We start from the raw sequence: 18,951 nt of genomic DNA on the forward strand, positions 1-18,951 counted from the left end.
AATCAGTTTCCCCAGGTGATCTCCTGCCAACTCTAGACTCTCCTGGACTCAGGCCTCTTTCCAAGGCTGCCCTGAATAGTGTAGACCCTCTGCCTCCCCTTCCTGAGAACACCCTTAGAAGTCATGGTCCAGCCTTCCCTCACTCCTACTCCTACTGTGAACAGTGGCTCACTTAGAACAGCAGAGGCATTTGTCACAACTTTCATTCTAAAGTTTCAGAAACAATGAAGCTTGCATAATTTTGAAATAAAGATCACAAATACCTTCTTGGCAGTCACCAGAGCAGAGATTTTCCCTTTGTTTTCAAATGCTATCTTGCAAAAATTCTCAAGAGCAAACATACGTAATCTGACCTTTGAAAACCACTCTGCACTTAAATAGAAATTTACTTATACTATACTTCACACAGTTTCTAAAGCTCACTTTATGCTATTTATATCTTTTTGTTATTAAGAAGACATTCCAAGGGAAAAGTAGTCATGAGTGCTCACATTTCTCTTACCGTGCACACCCCCCACCCACATACAAATTAAACCTGAGTTCAAGTCAGCATGGCTTTTTGTCTCTGAGGCTCTAGGTATCAGCCACATTTCGACAGCTACAACAATAAAGAATTTAAACCCAAAGTTAATAAAACCGTAAGTGTCACGTAATCAGCAGATGCAGGATAAGCACTGCTAACATTGTATCAAAGAGTTTGTCATTACATTGCCTGTCAAATTAAGACCTCTTCATTTCAAATTCAATTGTTATGTATGATTTTATAAAATAATTGACATTTTTTAATTTGAGACTATCCACCTTCCCACCCAGTGTCCCCCAATAAAAAATCCTGACAAGTTGTTTAATCATGTAAAAGCTATTAATTGCTTAAAGACCCTTCGGTTGTTTTCAAGCAGTGTTTCCTTCTGATGTTTAAAATAGGAAAATGCGTACCCCTGCATACCTTTGTGCCTGCTTGATGGTGGTGACATGGTGTCCCGAGCGGTAAATTGCCTTCATCACAGTGATCCATTTGTCTTCGTCTGTTAACTATCACCTTTTCTAACACTGTGCTGACTACTGATCACACCTCTGTACCTAAAGGTAGTTTAATCCCGTTTAGGTATGACACAGCTCCCCCAATGGGCAATCAGAAGAATAGATAAGAGAGGGAAAGATCGGAAAAAAGAGGAGACAAAAAGAGGTAAAAATGGAATAGGAGATATTAAAATGGAAAACTTAACTGAAGCCTTTACCAGTGCTTTTGGTAATTCAAGTCATTTGATTCAGTTCTACCAAATTACCCAGAGCACTATCTTTGCACAGAGCATGTTCCAGGACTAAGCAGACCCCTGGCTCTGTGGGCTTCAGGCAGCAAAGCTCTGCTAACTGCCTTTTCATTCCTTAAGGATAGCATCTCCTAGTTTATTTATTTATTTTTATTTATTTATTTATGATAGTCATACAGAGAGAGAGAGAGAGGCAAAGACATAGGCAGAGGGAGAAGCAGGCTCCATGCACCGGGAGCCCGACGTGGGATTCGATCCCGGGTCTCCAGGATCGCGCCCTGGGCCAAAGGCAGGCGCCAAACCGCTGCGCCACCCAGGGATCCCCAGCATCTCCTAGTTTATATTGTATCATTTATTCAGCATGGTGATCTAGTTTCTCCTTCCATTAACATATTTAAAAAACAAGATTTTGATTAGTAGCACAAGGAAGGAAAAATTAGAAAGCACGATAGTTTCAAAGGAAAGACAAAGGAAATAAAGGGTTAGCTTTGTTTGGTTTATTAAATTTCAAGGGCTTTGCCCGCCAGTTTGAAAAATGCATGATATCACCAGTGTGTTTATTAAAAGTGCTACTTTAAATTGCAGATTAAGCAAATGTGAATTACCCTTGGTAGCTGTGGGTTATTGACTAACAATTATATTCAATTTTTAAATGAAAAGAAGAGGGAAAATAGGAAAGACTTGCAGGACTATAGTTCTAAAAGCTGCTGCTAATTTAAGTAAAACTCTAAATGTATGTTTAGTAAAATGTCCAGATTCACAAAGATGCAACATCCTCAAGGTCACTTTGCATTTTGATTATTAAAAACTTTAAAAGTGAGGCTCAGAATCAAATAGCAAAATAGTATGAACTTTGCTAAATGCTTCCTGGACAGTTTAATACTGATTTAAGAAGGGGTGGGGAACCTTCCAGAGCAAATGGTTACTTGCTAGCTAATTTGAAAAATGCACTTGTTTCAGCACAGAAATAACAAATCTGTTTCTGATTCCAGACATTATTTTCCAAATGTTGCCAAGAAAAGAATCTAAGGAATTCTTTTACATGCACAACATACAGGAGACAACTGGAAAGCGGTCTGTGATCTGTTCCAGGATGCACGAGGAGGGAGAGAGCAGAGTTTCTAGTATGAACGGCCCTCGTGAGAGCAGAAGCACATGCCTGAGATAGTTCCTAGCTGTAATCTCCAACATAACTCTTTGCTATTATTAGACAATGTAAAGGCTTTCCTAAGTCTGTAACTTGTGAAGCAGAAAAGGATAAAGACAAGATCCTACCATGCTGAGCATGCAGGCAGCTGGGATACACCCACTCCATAGAATTTACCACTTTTCAATCCATGAAACTGGATTTCTAGATCTTGAATGGCAGTTAAGAGCTGAGAAAGAGAAAGAATGGAGTCCAACACACCAAAGCCAGATTTAAATTCTTGGAGAAATGCTGACCAGGTAAAACCTAATATTAATTCAGAAACTAAAAGTCCATGATGCTCATAAAACATACTGAAATTACTCTTATATTCTTATATAATACATATATCGGATAAAAGGGTATATGTATTATTCCTTTCCACATTAAGAATGACATTTTTAAAGTAATAGTTTGGTTTTTAAACTCAACTACATAAAGGTATCTTGCTTTCCAATTTTTAAAATTATGTCACAAATAAGCCAATGATTCAAAAGTATGTAATTTAGAATGCATCATTTGTGCTGTATTAATTAGGGGAAGACTTAGCAACAAAATCCACTTTGGAGAGAAGGAGGATAACAGGAGAATTCTGGAAGACTGAATCATTCAACAGACTGAGCTATCTAATGCAACTGTTTAAATTTTGGCTCACACTGAGATGACTGCAGTGAACCAAGTTCAATTTTGTTTTTTGTTTTTCCCTTTCTCAGTGGGATAAGAGTTCATGAAGAAAACTGGATCATTTATAGGAAAGAAAAAGGCAACATTTTCTTTGTGTGACTGACCATAGTGGCTACATTCTTCACCCTTCTACCTGCACATAACAAACTGTCTTAAACTTATACTGCCATGAGTTTCAAGTGCATCATCAAAGCAGCTATGCTGGATCATCATTCTTACAGTGCAGTACTCACCATTAAATACATCTCTTATAAGGCTACCTTCAATCAGTGATTTTACACATGGTTCGCTCTAATGGGTTGAATAGTGTCCCCATAAACCCATGTCCACCAGGTACCTCAGAATGTGGCCTTATTTGGAAAAAGAGTCTTTGCAGATGTAATCATTTAAGATGAGGTCATATACTGGATTAGGGTGGGCCTGAAATCCAATGACACATGTCCTTTTATAAAAATGATAGAGATACCCCAGGAAGAAGGTCATGTGAAAAGAGACCTAGAGATGCTACCAAAGCCAAGAAATTCCCAATGCCACCAGAGACTGGAAGAAGCAAGGAAAGATTCTCTGTAAGAGACTTCAGAGGGGACATGACCCTGTCAACACCTTGATTTTGGATGTGAGCCTCCAGAATATGAGAGAAGAAATTTCTGCTTTAAGCCACTTACCTCCTGGTAATTTGTTACAGAAGCTCTAGGAAACTCATAGATTTGTTTACTAACCAGTGCCAGTTGGCCAATGCTTTCTACCAGTTTGCAACAAGGATTCTACAGGAAACAAGATTAAATGTTTAAGGACTTATATAGCTATTTGACATTGTGGTGATACCACATAGCACTTAATGTTGTTTTACAAAATATCTGTGATGGATTGAAAATTAAAAGGAAAAAACAGTCTTCACAGTTAGAGATGCAATGCAAAGATAATTAATATTTTCAAAGCTGAAGCTGGAGTACTATAATTAAGAAATTTGCATTCTGAATCATCTCAGAGAAACTTGTTTTCTGCTCAGTATTAGTGGTAAAAATATTTTATTCTAATATTTTGAATAGTATATAATCCACAAATGGTTTACAATGGATGCATGGTTGTTAGCTATGAATCATATCATTTGATTAGCTAGAAACTTACTTCCTACACTGTGGTGGATCATTGATTATACAATGAAGGAATAACACGCCATAGCTTTGTGGACTACAGGGACCTTGGCAGAACTTAAGAGAATATCTTCTCAGATGCTGGGAGCTCGGATATTGCTCATACAAAAATGAACGTGGGTGGAGTGAATGTATCCGAGCTACTTCAATGGCAATAATAAATAGTGACCATAACTACATGAGTTATAAGAGCAGACAGCAATAACAAAGATGTCATCTCTCTTTCTCTAACACCAAAGTGACCAAAAGCTGAGTAGACATGACTTTAGCGAAAAACAATCTCAATGGAGAAGAGGAAACCCTGCAGCAATGTGGGAGACTGTCTGATGTGAATGTTTTCTCTCAACAATTAAAAAAAAAATATGCAGGAACGTGATTTATCCAAACGAAGGGCAATCATGTTTCCTTTAACGTCAATGCTAATCATAACCACAGCCCCTAGAACCTCAGCTAGCCATAGAAAGAGGCCAATTAATGAAAGCCTCTGAAAAAGCCTCCAACAGAGGGAAACACAAACAGTAAGAAACACAAAGCATCTGCAAGTGGCCCTTCATATTCCTGTGCTCAGTCTCACTCACCACTACTTTATCATGAGTTTGTCTCATGTAAAGCACGAAGAGCAACCTAAAAATCATTATTGTAAATCAAGAGGCTATAACTCACAGGAAGAGATACAAATGTCAACTGTTTGTCCTGGCTGTTGGGAGATCAGAAAGTGGGCTTTAAAGGGGATTGTGTATTCCTGATTATAACACACATTTCGGCACAAAAGTACTAGCTTGTCATCACATGCCATTCACTTGACTTTCTAAAATTTCCTAAGTTACCACGGAAACTAAGAGTCCATGAAATTGATAGATGCTTTAATAAAATGAAATTGCTGTTATGGGAATGGGTGGAGACAAATATGTTGAAGCTGCAGAAGTCGTACCCTGCAACAATTCCACACCTGCATTCAATTAAAAATCCTAAACCTTAAGCTATCATTAGATCATAATGATTTCAACTACACTGTGGAAATTATACTAGGTTAGCATACACCCTTCTCCCATAATACTAAATTCTGGCTCTTCATAGTTATATATGTATTTTGAGCAAATATTTTTTTAACAAACAGCATCCTGGAAACCTATAACTCATTTCATCTAAAATTGTTTTTTCAGAACTATTCAAATTCATTTAAGTCTTATAGAGCTCTTTAGAAATCCATTGCAACTAGATATTCTCTATAGCAAGAACTAGTTGAATTTTTAGGGAGAGAAAAATGTGATGTGCTTGTTTGTTTTTACTTCCTTGATTTCATCAAATTTGTATCAACCACAGCAACAAATATACCAAACTCAAAGTTTCATATTAAAGACTTTGGTGGTTTTTAAGGCATCGAATTAGAGTTAATCTGTAAAGGTGGAAATTAGAGAATCCATGTCTAGAACCCATTAATGGGCTTTGTGGACAAAGGAGAAATCAGCAAAGCAAGCAAGCCAGGACCACTTTATTTCCCAAAATTGAAAAGCTGTCAAGAATTTTCCATCAACAGAATGACATACACTGAAAGATATGAGCAAAATAGCCTACTCCGGTTCCAAGAGAATTAATTTTAACTCTTCCATTCCAACAATCTCATAGACAAACACACTCTCAAATGTCTAAATTAATTACATTAAGACAAGAGTTGGAACAAAAATAGAGTTTGAAGAAAAAATAGTTGCCTAAAAAAGAGGAAACACTCCCTAACTAATCTGGGAGTCTCTACGTATATGCTTACCATCTTACAGTACTTAGGAAAGCACTATCATCCAAACACAGCCAGAACAAGAAGTATGTTCTACAATAAAATTAATTTCATTCCTGAATTCACACATTAAAGCTTAAAGCAGTAAAATCGCTGAATTGCTTCCCCCTTCCCATTCCCTCTGATCCTTTACAAGAACAACTTATCACATAAAAAACTTCTCTGATAGAACTCATGCTACAACTGTTAACCATTCCTACTTTCATTAAGTTTCCTTCATTCTAGACTTATAACTACTTTTGTCTATGACAAAACATATCCAAACAGAGAAACATCCTTTCTGTTTAAAAGAAATTCCATCTTCCCAGCAGGAGGTCTTTCTTCCTGTTTGCAACAACAACAAAAAAGAACAATGACTTTTTCACTTTCATACTTACAAACTACCCCCAACTTTGATTTTAATAGTGCAAGCAGCACTGTGACTTAGACTCTCAAGCTAGATGATAGTTTTCCTAACTAACACTTCACCACCTAAATGGACCCAAAGCCCCCTCACCTTTCAGGCAGAACATTCTGAAGCACTTCCATGGAGGAGCTGGTGCTCTACGGTCCCATGTAGCCTGCAGTGCTAGGCACAGCTGTCTCCCAGCCCACCTCCCCACATTCACTGCCAGAGAGCGAGGCAGTCAGCCAGCAACTGTGATTACAGGAAGCCACTGCCCAATCCCCAGCTTTCTGGGCTGAGCTGCTGACACCTCCCTATCTCTCATATGCTGTTTCACACCATGGAATCAGCCAGGATCATCTTGGAAAGTGAGGGGAGCCTGGGGCGAGCAGTCACTGTTCACTTAGCCCAGTGCAGAACCGCAAAAGGGCAAGCCCATTTGTTTGTCTTATCAGCATTTTCCATTGCACCAGATGCAGGACCTCACGTGATCGACTACACAAAAAGGAAATCACTTGATTAGGTTTAACTCTTTGCTATTTAATTATGACTACTATTCTTTGACCTCATTATTCCTTTGTTACTCACACTCTTCGCTTTTTTTTTTTTTCCTGGTGTAGAACAACTCATATACGGGGACATACTTAGCACTAAACATTAGGATGTGAAACTCTACACACAGCTGTCCAAGTCTATATAAATGAGTGGATATATGTGAAGCACTCAACAGTGCCGAACAAACAGTAAGCACTGTGGAAGTGTTGACTAGCATTATGATTACTACCACTGCTCTCAATAAACTTGAGTGTTAGGATGCAAATCTGAACCGTGTTACACGTCTATGGCATCTTTCAGATGAGGAAACAAAGATCAATACACTTAAGTCAGCATTCAGAGGATAAGCATTTCTAACTCTGCTGCAGCCATAATCGGATTGTTCAATTTCTCTTCCATCGAAAAGCTACATTCACTCTGGTGAGTTCAAGATTACTGTAAACTTCTCAGCACAGGTTAAAAGCAATAGAAGGAATTTGACTGCATATCTAAAGAGAAACAGTCTACAAACGTGGATTTGGGAGTACCCGGCTTGAAAGTACTGTGTGAACTGTGAGTGCCCTCGAGAAGCTCAGAGGCTTGCAAGTCCCCAGGCCACCGGAAGTGGCCATTGTTTGCAAAGCCCGTTGCTGTGTGCAGGTCTTCCTTTTGACTCCACAGGATGCAGGAAACTGACTCATAGAACCAATCTATCTGTCTGTGTCCTGGGGTGCTCGCTGCAGCCCTCGTGACACGGTGGATGCTCTGTGTGCTCTGGCTTCGAACATACATTTCAGCATACCCTCATTTGGTTTCTACTCCTGTTCTTCCAGGATTACCAGCAGGGCCTGGTTAATGAATTCCGTATCATGAGGAAGTCACTGCACTAGTTGCTATGACCACAAAGAAATGTAAGATCCCTAGCCAGAAGCTGCAGGTTGGAAAAAAAAAAAAAACCTGCATGTGGAATGACAAATAGTGATATTAACTCTTAGAACAGAACTGGAAGGAACCTTATCACTCATCTCATCTGGTAAATGGGTTCAGAGATGAGGCGATTTGCCCAACTAACCGGCAGCTAGCTGAGTCAAGATCAAAATCAAGCCACCTGATCTGGCCTTTTCTATTTCACTACATGACCCACCCTCCTCCCCATCCCACCGTCACCCCGCCAAAGATGGTCAGAGTCATTCCTTGTCCTTTCCTGTCTTGAATGGTCTCCTGTACAATTTACAAATAGCAGAGGTATTCCTGAAAGTATTCTTTTGGGTTGGATTCGGCTTTTGAAGTTGCACACAGAGAGAACTTCTACAGGTTGGAGAATTAAGACTTCTGAACACAGGTCAGTGCACAGAGTTTGGGGCACTTATATGCTTTTACCAGCACTCTGAATACTCACAGTCAAATCCTTCAAGATAGAGGTGACTTTATATGCTAGAAAGAATAAACTGGAAAGCAAAGAGAACCTGATTGCAGCCACATCTGTAGCATTATCCAGCTGGTCTCTACATCAATTCATGAGCTGTAAACATGGTGCCCTGAATGTAGGGACTAAATTAGCTCTTAAGATTCGATCCTCTAGCCTACCCTATTAATTTTTCTCTGTGACATATACATAGGTATGTATATGAATACAATATATATAAGCATTTTATTAGATGAATTATGTCAGGAAAAGAGACAAGCTTTGCCTTATAATTTAGTGCAAGAGCTACGTAGGTGAGTGAATAAACACAACTGGTAAGACAATTTGGTAAGAAGAACAGAAGAATACACAAAGTTAATAATCATCAATAGCTTCTTGCTTATTAGCTTAGCTAAACTAAGGTACTCTAACTAACCAGGTTAAAACATCTATAATTTAATGTAATGGGCTCAATATTGGCCCCTTCAACATTTGTGTCTACCTAGAACCTTAGGATGTGAACTTATTTGGCAATAAAGTCTTCATAGATGTACTCAAGATATGGATGAAGATGAGCTAATACTGGATTAGGGTGGGTTTTTGTTTTTCTTTTAAGATTTTATTTACTTATTTGACAGAGAAAGTGAGAGAACACCAGCACGGGAAGGGGCAAAAGGCGAGGGAAAAGCAGGCTCTCCACTGAGCAGTGAGCCCAATGTGTGGCTCGATTCCAGGACCCCAGGATCATGACCGGAGCTGAAGGCAGATGCCTAATAGACTGAGCCACCCAGCCACCCCAAGAGTGTCCTTAAAAGAGACAGAAAAGACACAGAGACACAGAGAAGACTGTAGAGACCGAGTCAAAGAATGGAGTTATGTACCCACAAGACAAGGAATGCCTAGAGCCATCCCAAGCTGGAAGAGGCAGGGAAGTATTCTCCCCTAGAGCCTCTGGAGGGAGCATGGCCCTGCGGACAACTTGATTTCTGACTTCTGGCCTCCAGAATTGTGAGAGAATAAACTTCTGTTGTTTTAGGCCACCCATTTGTTGTAATTCATTACAGTACCCCTGGGAAACTAAGACATTTAGCAAAGTAAGCATTCTGAGAGGAGGGGAACAATTTTTTTTTTCTTTTTAAACTAACTTCAATGTATAATTACATGGGCTTAAAAATTGTCACTTCCATACTACTGTGGCTAAATTTTTACTGAAACAAAACAAAACAAAACAAAAACACCTTCCTATAATACTAAACAGCATGGATACTACCATATTCTATTAAACTAGTGAAATTATAGGTATCACCATCTGAAAAGGTCACAGCATTAAACTCAAGTCATGGAAATGTAATGTGCTTTTATTAATATCAAATATAAAATTATACATAGGTATTTTTTAAATCCCTTACTTTCAACATCAAACAACTGTGAATATGCTTGGGAAATAATACATTAAAGGCATACTATTCAATCTAGGGATAAAAAATAAGAACTACCCATGAAAATGATTATGATCTGTTACCACCAATCACTGCTACTGAGAAGTCTGCAATGAGGGGAGTGGGCCTGGGATGATGTATGCGCAGAATTCACCGCCCTCTGGACAGGACACAGGTGCCTTTGCCAGCCATGACCTTAGAGCACAACCACTTCTCTCCCTTAGAGGATTACAACATCCAGCATCGTGTTAAAGTTTAATGCTATTATCTCTGCCAGAGGGAGTGGTAGCCACACATACAGCCAAAAATTTTCAGATACTTACATCTTCCAAACCACTCCAGTGCTATGAAATTTGTTGTTTAAAAAAAAATGCTGTTGTTTCAATAAAACAGTGAGGATATGAGTAAATTAGGAATTAATGTACATGATACATAGAATTAGTGAATCTAGGTGGGCTCAAAATTCTACTGTGTTCCTGGCAAAACACAAGACAGAACTGTACAAGAAAAACAGGCAAACCCTATTTTCTTTCTCTGCATCTTGACCCTTACTCTTACCAAAATAAGTCAGACAAAGATGAAAAAACTCTTCTCTGTACTCATTCCAGAGTTTGTTTTGTATCTATTAGAAAAGTATTCCACCAAGCAAGGCCTGTTTTCAGACCTCTATCTCTACATATGCAGCTCAATGTTTTAAAAGTCAGAGGAGATTAAAGACATATTCCCAAGCCCCATTTTCTATTTTTCCCTATACTACAAGAGACTGAAGATACTTACCTTCCAATACTTTAAAGATTAGAATGACCATAGAAGAAGCCCCTCTGGTGGCCAAGGCTGAATGATACCATCTGAACACCTTAAGGAAGGTTTAGTCATTCCCAGCTCCCCAACTGTTCTACAGTACTTCAGTTTTTACCAACATTCTGAATTTTTCCCTGTATTTGGCTCCTTACTGTAAAATCCGCCTCTAATCTCATTTATGCCACCCTGGCTCTCCCAACAGCCAACTGACTTGATTTGCTTTTTGTTAAGAACTCTTGGGTCCATCTGGTTCTTTTTTCCCAGGGAATGTAACAATGAGTCTCTAAGTTGACCTGAGCTCTTAGCTTAGATGATTTTGTAGCCTTTCCTGATCTCTCTTAGATGTGTAGACTTGTCCTAACTCCACTGCCATCCACTGGGCTCCAGTCTATAACTCTACCCCCTGCCTTAGAAACATAGTCCACCTCATAAGCAACAGCAGCAGGAAGGAGGCTTCACTGGAGCAACCTTGCTCCATCCGTCCTGCCTGATGTAGCTTCCAAAGGTACCACCAGTGGCTGAGATGTTTCTCCAAGATATCACACTCCTTGATACCTTTATAGTAGTTTATTTTTTCTTTCTAAATCTGACCACTTAATCTCCTTTCATTCTTACTACATCTTTCCAAAGAGCTCCAATTGTTCTAGTCGCTCCTTTAGGAAAATAACATCATCATCATCATCATGACGTTTCCACTTATGTAAAAAACACAAGGTAGAAAAAACCCCAAATTCCTCATCTAGCAATAAAGGCTCACCTGACACTTGGGACTCAAATCTTTTCCCAAAAATTTCTGGCCATTTCCCCCTTCAGGGGCCCTATCAGCAGGCCTTGTACCATATTCTGTATGGTCTTATATCTCCACCATCTTTGAGTAAGCCATCATTTCCTTTATCTGAAATGCAGCCCTCACTCCCACAGCCTGTTTTTACTTCTCTTAAGCCTTCCTGGACCATGCTCCTCTCAATCAATCTCTCCTTGCACTAAGTCACCATGGCACTTTTTCTATAAAGTCATCATAGTATCTCAATTCTGTCTGCCCACTGACAATGAGAAGACCTCAAAGCAGGGACTTGCTCATTCTTACTTAACCTCCAATGCTCTGTGGGATACCTGAAACAAAACAAATGATTGATGTTTGTAGCATAAACCAAATTATTATCATGTTAATATTTCATCCAAAAGCAAAATAGTGGAAAGTGTATAAAACCTGGATGAGATATATATCCAATAGTATAATGACTGCTATGAGACATCATAAAAATATTTAACATAGTCCTTCAAATTAAATAGATACTACTTTCCCTACATGTAACTATACTGAAATTCCTTCTTAAATAATAATTACTGATCATTAATAGTTAAATGATATTAATTAATTTATAATTTTTATAAATCATCCTTTCTTTTTTTTTTTTAATTTTTTTTATTTATTTATGATAGTCACAGAGAGAGAGAGAGGCAGAGACACAGGCAGAGGGAGAAGCAGGCTCCATGCACCGGGAGCCCGACGTGGGACTCGATCCCGGGTCTCCAGGATCGCGCCCTGGGCCAAAGGCAGGCGCTAAACCGCCGCGCCACCCAGGGATCCCCAAATCATCCTTTCTTTAACAGCCTCTCACAATATGTACAAATATCAAATCATTATATTGTACACCTCAAACTAATATAATGTTATATGTAAATTATGTCTCAATTTTTAAAAATACACCATATAAAAAAAGGCTAAGAGTCTAAGGAGTCCTCATTTTCAAACCCACAAACACAACTACCATTCTCTCTCAAGGCAAGTTCTCCAACAAACTTAGAAAGCAGTTTTTCCTATTCTCATTCAGCCTAACTAAATGTTTGAAAGATCACAGAAGTGGAAAAGAAAAAAAAATGTTTTTGAAAGTATCCATACAAGAATGTCGAAGTCAGTGTGTCCAGCTGGAGGGAGGACACCAAAAGATATCATAATAATGACCCCAAACCCCCTTCCCTAGTGAACTTATAATGAAACGTATTACAGAAGAAAGATAAAACCCCTAGAGTCTAAATGTCATTTTCTTAACACTGCCACTGTCAATATGCCTAATACATGTATATTTGGAGAGTCTAAGTTTAAAGCACATAACAATAACCTCATATCCTTTCATTCTGTATATTTCATCAACGTGCAACTCCCAAAATAAACATATCAATGGCAACCTCCCTAAAAAAAAAAAAAAAAAAAAAGCCAACCTAAAATAAAGAGGTCATTTGTATCATTTTCCCCTGAGCATCTGAGTAATTTGAGGAAGTTAAAACAATAACCAACCTTCAGCCTCAGAAACAGGTGCATCTCTTCCGCCCACAAAATTACCCTCCTAAATCATTCTAAAGAGAAGTCAATCTACAAATCAGAATTACTCAAGATCATGTACCAGTCAACCAAAAGAAATACAAGTTCTGCCACAATTTACTTGTTAAGAAAACATAAGCCCATAACCAGACAGTAATTGCACTGTTACTATCTTTAATCATCAAGCAAAAAGATAAAAATTAAAAGGAAGCTGTACCAAGATGCCCTCCTGATAATTTCTGCACAGACAACTGAATACTTTAATAACTAAGCTACTTAAGACTTATACATTTCAAACACTGTATTTTATACCCAACTATGTATCTGAAAAATTCAAAGAACTAGAGGATTTCCATAAAAAGGTAGTTTATTTCTGCACTCACATTCTCCAACTTGTGACCCACTTAAACTGGTGACAAGGCTTAAAGGAAGGAGCTAATCATTTCCCATTCGAGTGCCAAGTCTTTGGAGCAGCAGGGCAGTTTGAAACTTCTGGAATAGCCAGTTATTTCAGGACCCATAGGATTTACAACAATAATGGTTTGAGGAAACCACACCATTCAGGCTCCCTCCGTCTTTTTCCCTGTCCTTAGGAGTTTAAAAATAAGCAAGAAAATGACTCTTCCAATTGGCAGACCAATGTGAGCATGGCGTCTTGCCATGGTGCATGATAATCACAGAGTTACAAGATCCACAAAGAACACAGCAAACCGCAGAGACAGCTCTTTTCTGTCCTCCTCTTTCATCATGTTAAACAGAGCAAACCTTTTCCTTTTTTATTTTTGTTTTACCTCTTCCTCTTTTCCTCTTTTATGCCCTCTCTGGGTGTTTTTCTCTCTCTCTCTCTCTCCCTCTCCCTTCTTTGGGTGACATCAGTAAAGGTAGGTACTAGGAGAAGTCACCTACGATTCTGTCGATGTCATGGCTGGCATTTACTTTGTGTTCTATCTTTATTTAATGCATCTCTGCAAACTCAGCTATTAACGACCATAAACCTACAGCCCCTCAAGAGGAAAAAAGTTTTATGTCAAAAATAGAATACTGCGCTTAAAGTTTTAAAATGCACGTGTTTTGAGGCAGATGTACATATAACAGTTCTATTAAGTTATTTGTCTCTAAAGACTTCAGTTCATACAAAAGGAAGGCAGCAGCCAGGGCCCTTTGGGTTTTCTGTTTGTTTTTTTTGTGTTTTTTTTTTTTGGGGGGGGGGAGCACTGAGTTTAGTTTGAGGTTTTTGCTTCAATTCTTTGAAAGCTAAATGAATTCTACTTTTGTGAGGGAATAAAAATGACACCAGGAGCCTGTTTTCAAGGTGATGTTGTCCTTCTTCTGCCTTTGCCATCCTTAATAAGTTCCTGATCTTGTGCACATCTATTTAAGAAAACTTTCCGTGTGCTGCAGAATGGATGAAAGGCTTCCCAAACCTGCTCTGTAAGGTCAGTGAAGGAATCTGTCCCTTGACCTTCACAGAGCCATCAGGAATGTCAAAATTAAAGAAACGAATGGAAAGGAACAAAACCTCAAAACCACTGAAGAGAAGAGAAAGGAAAATGAGGACACAAAGTAACTGGGCTACTGTCTGCTTTAAGGTGTTAATCAAACTACTTGGATCCTCGCTTCATTCCTGTCCAACAAGGGAGCAGACTGAGTCCTCTCTGAGCTTCCTCCCAGCCCAAACAGCTTAGTCTTGTGTTGTTAAGGTAAGTGCTTGGAACCCTTCACAGCTCCAATTTAGAAACTATATAAGAGTACTTACTAAAAATTCTCTTAAATGACACTAAGAGAAGAAAACATGTGGTCACTACTTCTAAATAACTGCTAAAGTTGGCTTTCCAAATCAGATCTACACCAAACAGACTTATTTGAATTTTCCCTCTATCTGAAAAAGAAAGACATCTTTACAATTATCTCTGAGACTTTACAGCCAAAATGTGGAATAAACTATATTGGGTATCAAAAGCTTTTGACATCGGGAGTGAGCATCTTTTGTTAATGCTTTACTGTTTGGAGAATGTGAGAAAGGATAACAGTGCTTTTTAAAATTGTTGCTTTTTTCTCAGCTTCATTTCGAGTTGCAGGAAGAAAAAAAAAAAAACATTTTTTTGACTCTACTTTCGACTTATTCAAAATTGCATCCCAACATTTTTGGAGCTTTCCTGTGTATAAATCTAAGTATTCACTGAGCTACTACTATGGGCCTAAGATGCAAAATGGGGATTATAGCATTTCAAATAGACTATTAAAAGATCATGTTAATTCTGAGCATTGGGATAGTAGTGGTTTATTAAGAAATTCACAGAAAAGACAGAGAGTTAAATCAGCTTTTTCAGTCACATTTTCTACAGCTCCCATTTGTGTTAATGTGGATCAAATGCATTTATAGTTTTTGACTAAAAATATTCAGTGGAGAATTGGTTTCAGTCATGAAAATATGCTCTCATCACCTTTTTTTTTCTTTTTCTTTTGTTACTTTTTGAAGCAGATGACATGAAGATATGAGATTGAATACAGGGGGAGGCAATTCCAACTATATGCAAAACAAGAAAATATATTTGGTGTCCAAAAATCAGTTAGGATGGAGAGAGGGGAGGGGAAAGAGAGGGAGAACATAGAATATTATTAGAGAAAGTGGTTAATGCTGAAACCCAGCTTAAAAGCAGCAAAGCTGCACTTGCTTATTATGTCAAACAATGCAGAAATCCTACTTGAAAACTTAGGGTGATTTTACAGAAGTGTTTAAAATCTAACGTTTACAAAAAAGAACTGACATGCCCAAATATAGTCACAATTTCATAACATTAATGCAAACAATGGGCTTTATTCAACTGTACTAAGAAGAAAAGCCAACAGAAGATAAACATGTAAAAAAAAACCCATATTTATATCATCCTACAGATATGTCCTACTTATCAAGAGATCACTTTTCTGACAAACTCAACCACTCAGGATACGGCCAAGAATTAAGAAGCCAAAATGATCTCTGACCAGAGAGCATCACTCAGGGGATTATGGATCAGGATCTTATTATAATCTTTTGACCAATACCATAGCAATAAACTGGATTGCCCAGACCCTCCACCCAAGGTAACAAATTGGAAATACCAAATCAGACCGTGGGAAGGACAAAAAGCACGCATGACTACATGGAGAAAGAGAGCTGACAGTCTTACAGCAAAAGTGGCACAGGCAGCAGACAGTGGAGACCCACTTCATGCCAAAGCAAAGATCCTTGCAAATCTCAACGGCCACCAGGGAGTCGCTAGGTTCTTACAGGTTTAGTGACTATTCATAATGACACTAAAGCATCAAAACAAGGTTCAACTGTGCTGAGGATTGGACATCTGTCATGCATGGTGTCATGGTGGGACCAAGTCACAAGAAGTGGACTCAAATCCAATCTATACCATTATTATCTATATGGCTTCAGGTAAGTCACTTAGGGACTGCTTTCCTACCACAAAAGGGGATAACGCCACCTGTTCTACCCACTCACAGGACTATCATAACAATGGAATAAGGCCATAGCTGTGTGAATACTGTGTAAACCATAACCTGCAAACAGACTCCATCTGCATAGTATACCTTAGAACGATGTTCATAAAAATATATTTTTTAATTTTTTTTAAGATTTTATTTATCTATTCATGACAGTCAGAGAGAGAGAGAGAGAGAGAGAGAGAGAGAGGCAGAGACACAGGCAGAGGGAGAAGCAGGCTCCATGCAGGGATCCTGATGTGGTACTCCAGGATCACGCCCTAGGCCGAAGGCAGGTGCTAAACCACTGGGGCACCCAGGGATCCCCATATTTTTAATTGTTTTAAAATTCTGAAAGATGAATGAGGCAAGCATCTGTTATATGAAAACACAAACAAATAAAAGGCATGTTCCTCTAACATTTTATATAAGCTAATGTGTAGGCCATATGATCACAATTTAGAAAAGTATCTCTAACCAATTACCAGTTTTTTACAGTAACCTTATGTTTCAAAGAAAATGCAGCTTTTCCTCCAATTCAGACATAGAATGACAGATATAGGCTAGAGTCCAACAACTCAAAAGTGAAGTTAAATAGCCTCAACTTCTCAACGGCTTTTCCTCTAAGGAGGACAGACAGTAGGCCAGTAAGCATAATGACAAAGAAATCTCCAGAAAAAGGCAGAAATTATTCAGACATTGCTATCCATGAGCTTTCCCTTGGGCCAGTTAGCAGGTGCACATAATCTGCCGAGGGGAGGCTCTGTGACACTGTGCTCCATCAGGCAACAAGGTTTACACCGGAAATCACTAAATCCTGCCTAACTTTAAAGCATTTACCCATATTCACTGACATGGTCATGGGCGAGGGGCGCAGAGGTCACCCTAGAAGAGGACTTACTGCAGTGAATGCTTACAAGCTCATGATCATAAGATCACAGCAGATGATTTCTGAGATGTACCACAAATCCACACTGCATCTAGAGACACTTCAGATACGCCAGACCTTTCTACAACACTGATATAATGATGGACTAATTCAGAGGAACTTCATCATAGTTTGTAACTTCGAAACATTGTGAAAAAGTGACCTGGTACACGAGCATATTAAGAATCTGCCAAAAGGAACTGGAGGGTATTATGCTGAGTGAAGTAAGTCAATCGGAGAAGGACAAACAGTGTATGTTCTCACTCATTTGGGGAATATGAATAATAGTGAAGGGGAATATAAGGGAAGGGAGAAGAAATGTGTGGGAGATATCAGAAAGGGACACAGAACATAAAGACTTCTAACTCTGGGAAATGAACTAGGGGTGGTGGAAGGGGAGGAGGGCGGGGGGTGGGGGTGAATGGGTGACGGGCACGGAGGGGGACACTTGACGGGATGAGCACTGGGTGTTATTCTGTATGTTGGTAAATTGAACACCAATAAAAATTAATTTATAAAAAAAAAAAAAAAGAATCTGCCAAAAGAAGTGAAGTCTGCTGAATGTAGGTGTGATCTAATAAGGGAGTCATCACTTCAGTAGGTCAGGACTGACATTTTTCTGCCTAATAAATTAGAATAAAACAGAAGATAGTATCACATGGAGTCAGGCAATAATGAAGTAGCTTCACAAAACTTTTGCTTCATTTTATGTGTACGTGTACGTGTGTGTGTGTTCAGTTGACCCTTAAACAACATGGGATTAGACACACCAACTCCTCCTCCCTTTTCCCCCAACCCTGCACAGTTGAAAATCTTTGTATAACTTTTGAACTCCCCAATAACTTAACTACTAAGTAGCCTACCATTGACTGGAAACCTTATTGATTACATAAAGTTGATTAATACATATTTTGTATGTTATATGTATTATATGCTGTATTCTTAAAGTAAGCTAGAGAAAAGAAAACATTATTTAAAAAAAATAAGGAAGAGAAAATCATTCACAGTACCATACTGTTATTGGTCAGCAAAAAGTCCACATAAAAGCAGGCCCACGCAATTCAAACCCATGTTGTTCAAGGGTCAACTGTATATGCAATATGTGGACTGCAAACCAATCTAAAGTGTACTTATTACTCTAGGCACAGGCAGAACTTTTCAAAGCCACTGACTTTCAACTATAATTAATCTTTTCTGGCACTGAAAAGCTCAAGACATTCACACTATAGTTCTACTGTATAACATTCTTTATTCCATCCCAAACAAGCATTTGTTATAGAAAAATCTAGCTCAACTTGCTCAAAAATTAGAGGAAATTTAGCTAATTGGATTTTTTGTTCCAATCTTTATTAGTTGGGAGTTGATATACGACCTTCAAGATTTCTAAAAATCAGCCTGGGTGGCTCAGGTCATGATCCCAGAGAGTCTGCTTCTCCCTCTGCCCCTCCCCCACTCATGCTTGCACTCGTGTGTGTTCATGATCTCTTGCGTGTGCGTTCTCTTTCTGAAATAAATTTTAAAAATTTGTTTAAATAAATCAAATCAAATCAGCTACAGAACGTTTCTGTGGTTACA

General features: G+C 38.6%; 1 protein-coding gene across 4 annotated transcripts in view; it reads right to left on the reverse strand.

The window, feature by feature from the left end:
* Positions 1 to 18,951, reverse strand: part of NHSL1 (NHS like 1) — a 132,723-nt gene that overhangs the window by 102,099 nt on the left and 11,673 nt on the right. The window contains exon 1 of one of the 4 annotated variants that reach the window (XM_055324651.1): positions 6,584 to 6,801. The exons of 2 other annotated variants lie outside the window; for them this stretch is intronic. In XM_055324651.1, coding sequence (XP_055180626.1) covers positions 6,584 to 6,599 — 16 coding nt within the window. In that variant the 5' untranslated portion in view covers positions 6,600 to 6,801. Of the gene's footprint in view, positions 1 to 6,583; positions 6,802 to 18,951 lie in introns of those variants that run through there. One more of the 4 variants, XM_055324653.1, reaches the window with a different exon arrangement.

Source organism: Nyctereutes procyonoides, unplaced genomic scaffold (assembly GCF_905146905.1).
Source record: "Nyctereutes procyonoides isolate TBG_1078 unplaced genomic scaffold, NYPRO_anot_genome, whole genome shotgun sequence".
NCBI lineage: Eukaryota > Metazoa > Chordata > Mammalia > Carnivora > Canidae > Nyctereutes > Nyctereutes procyonoides.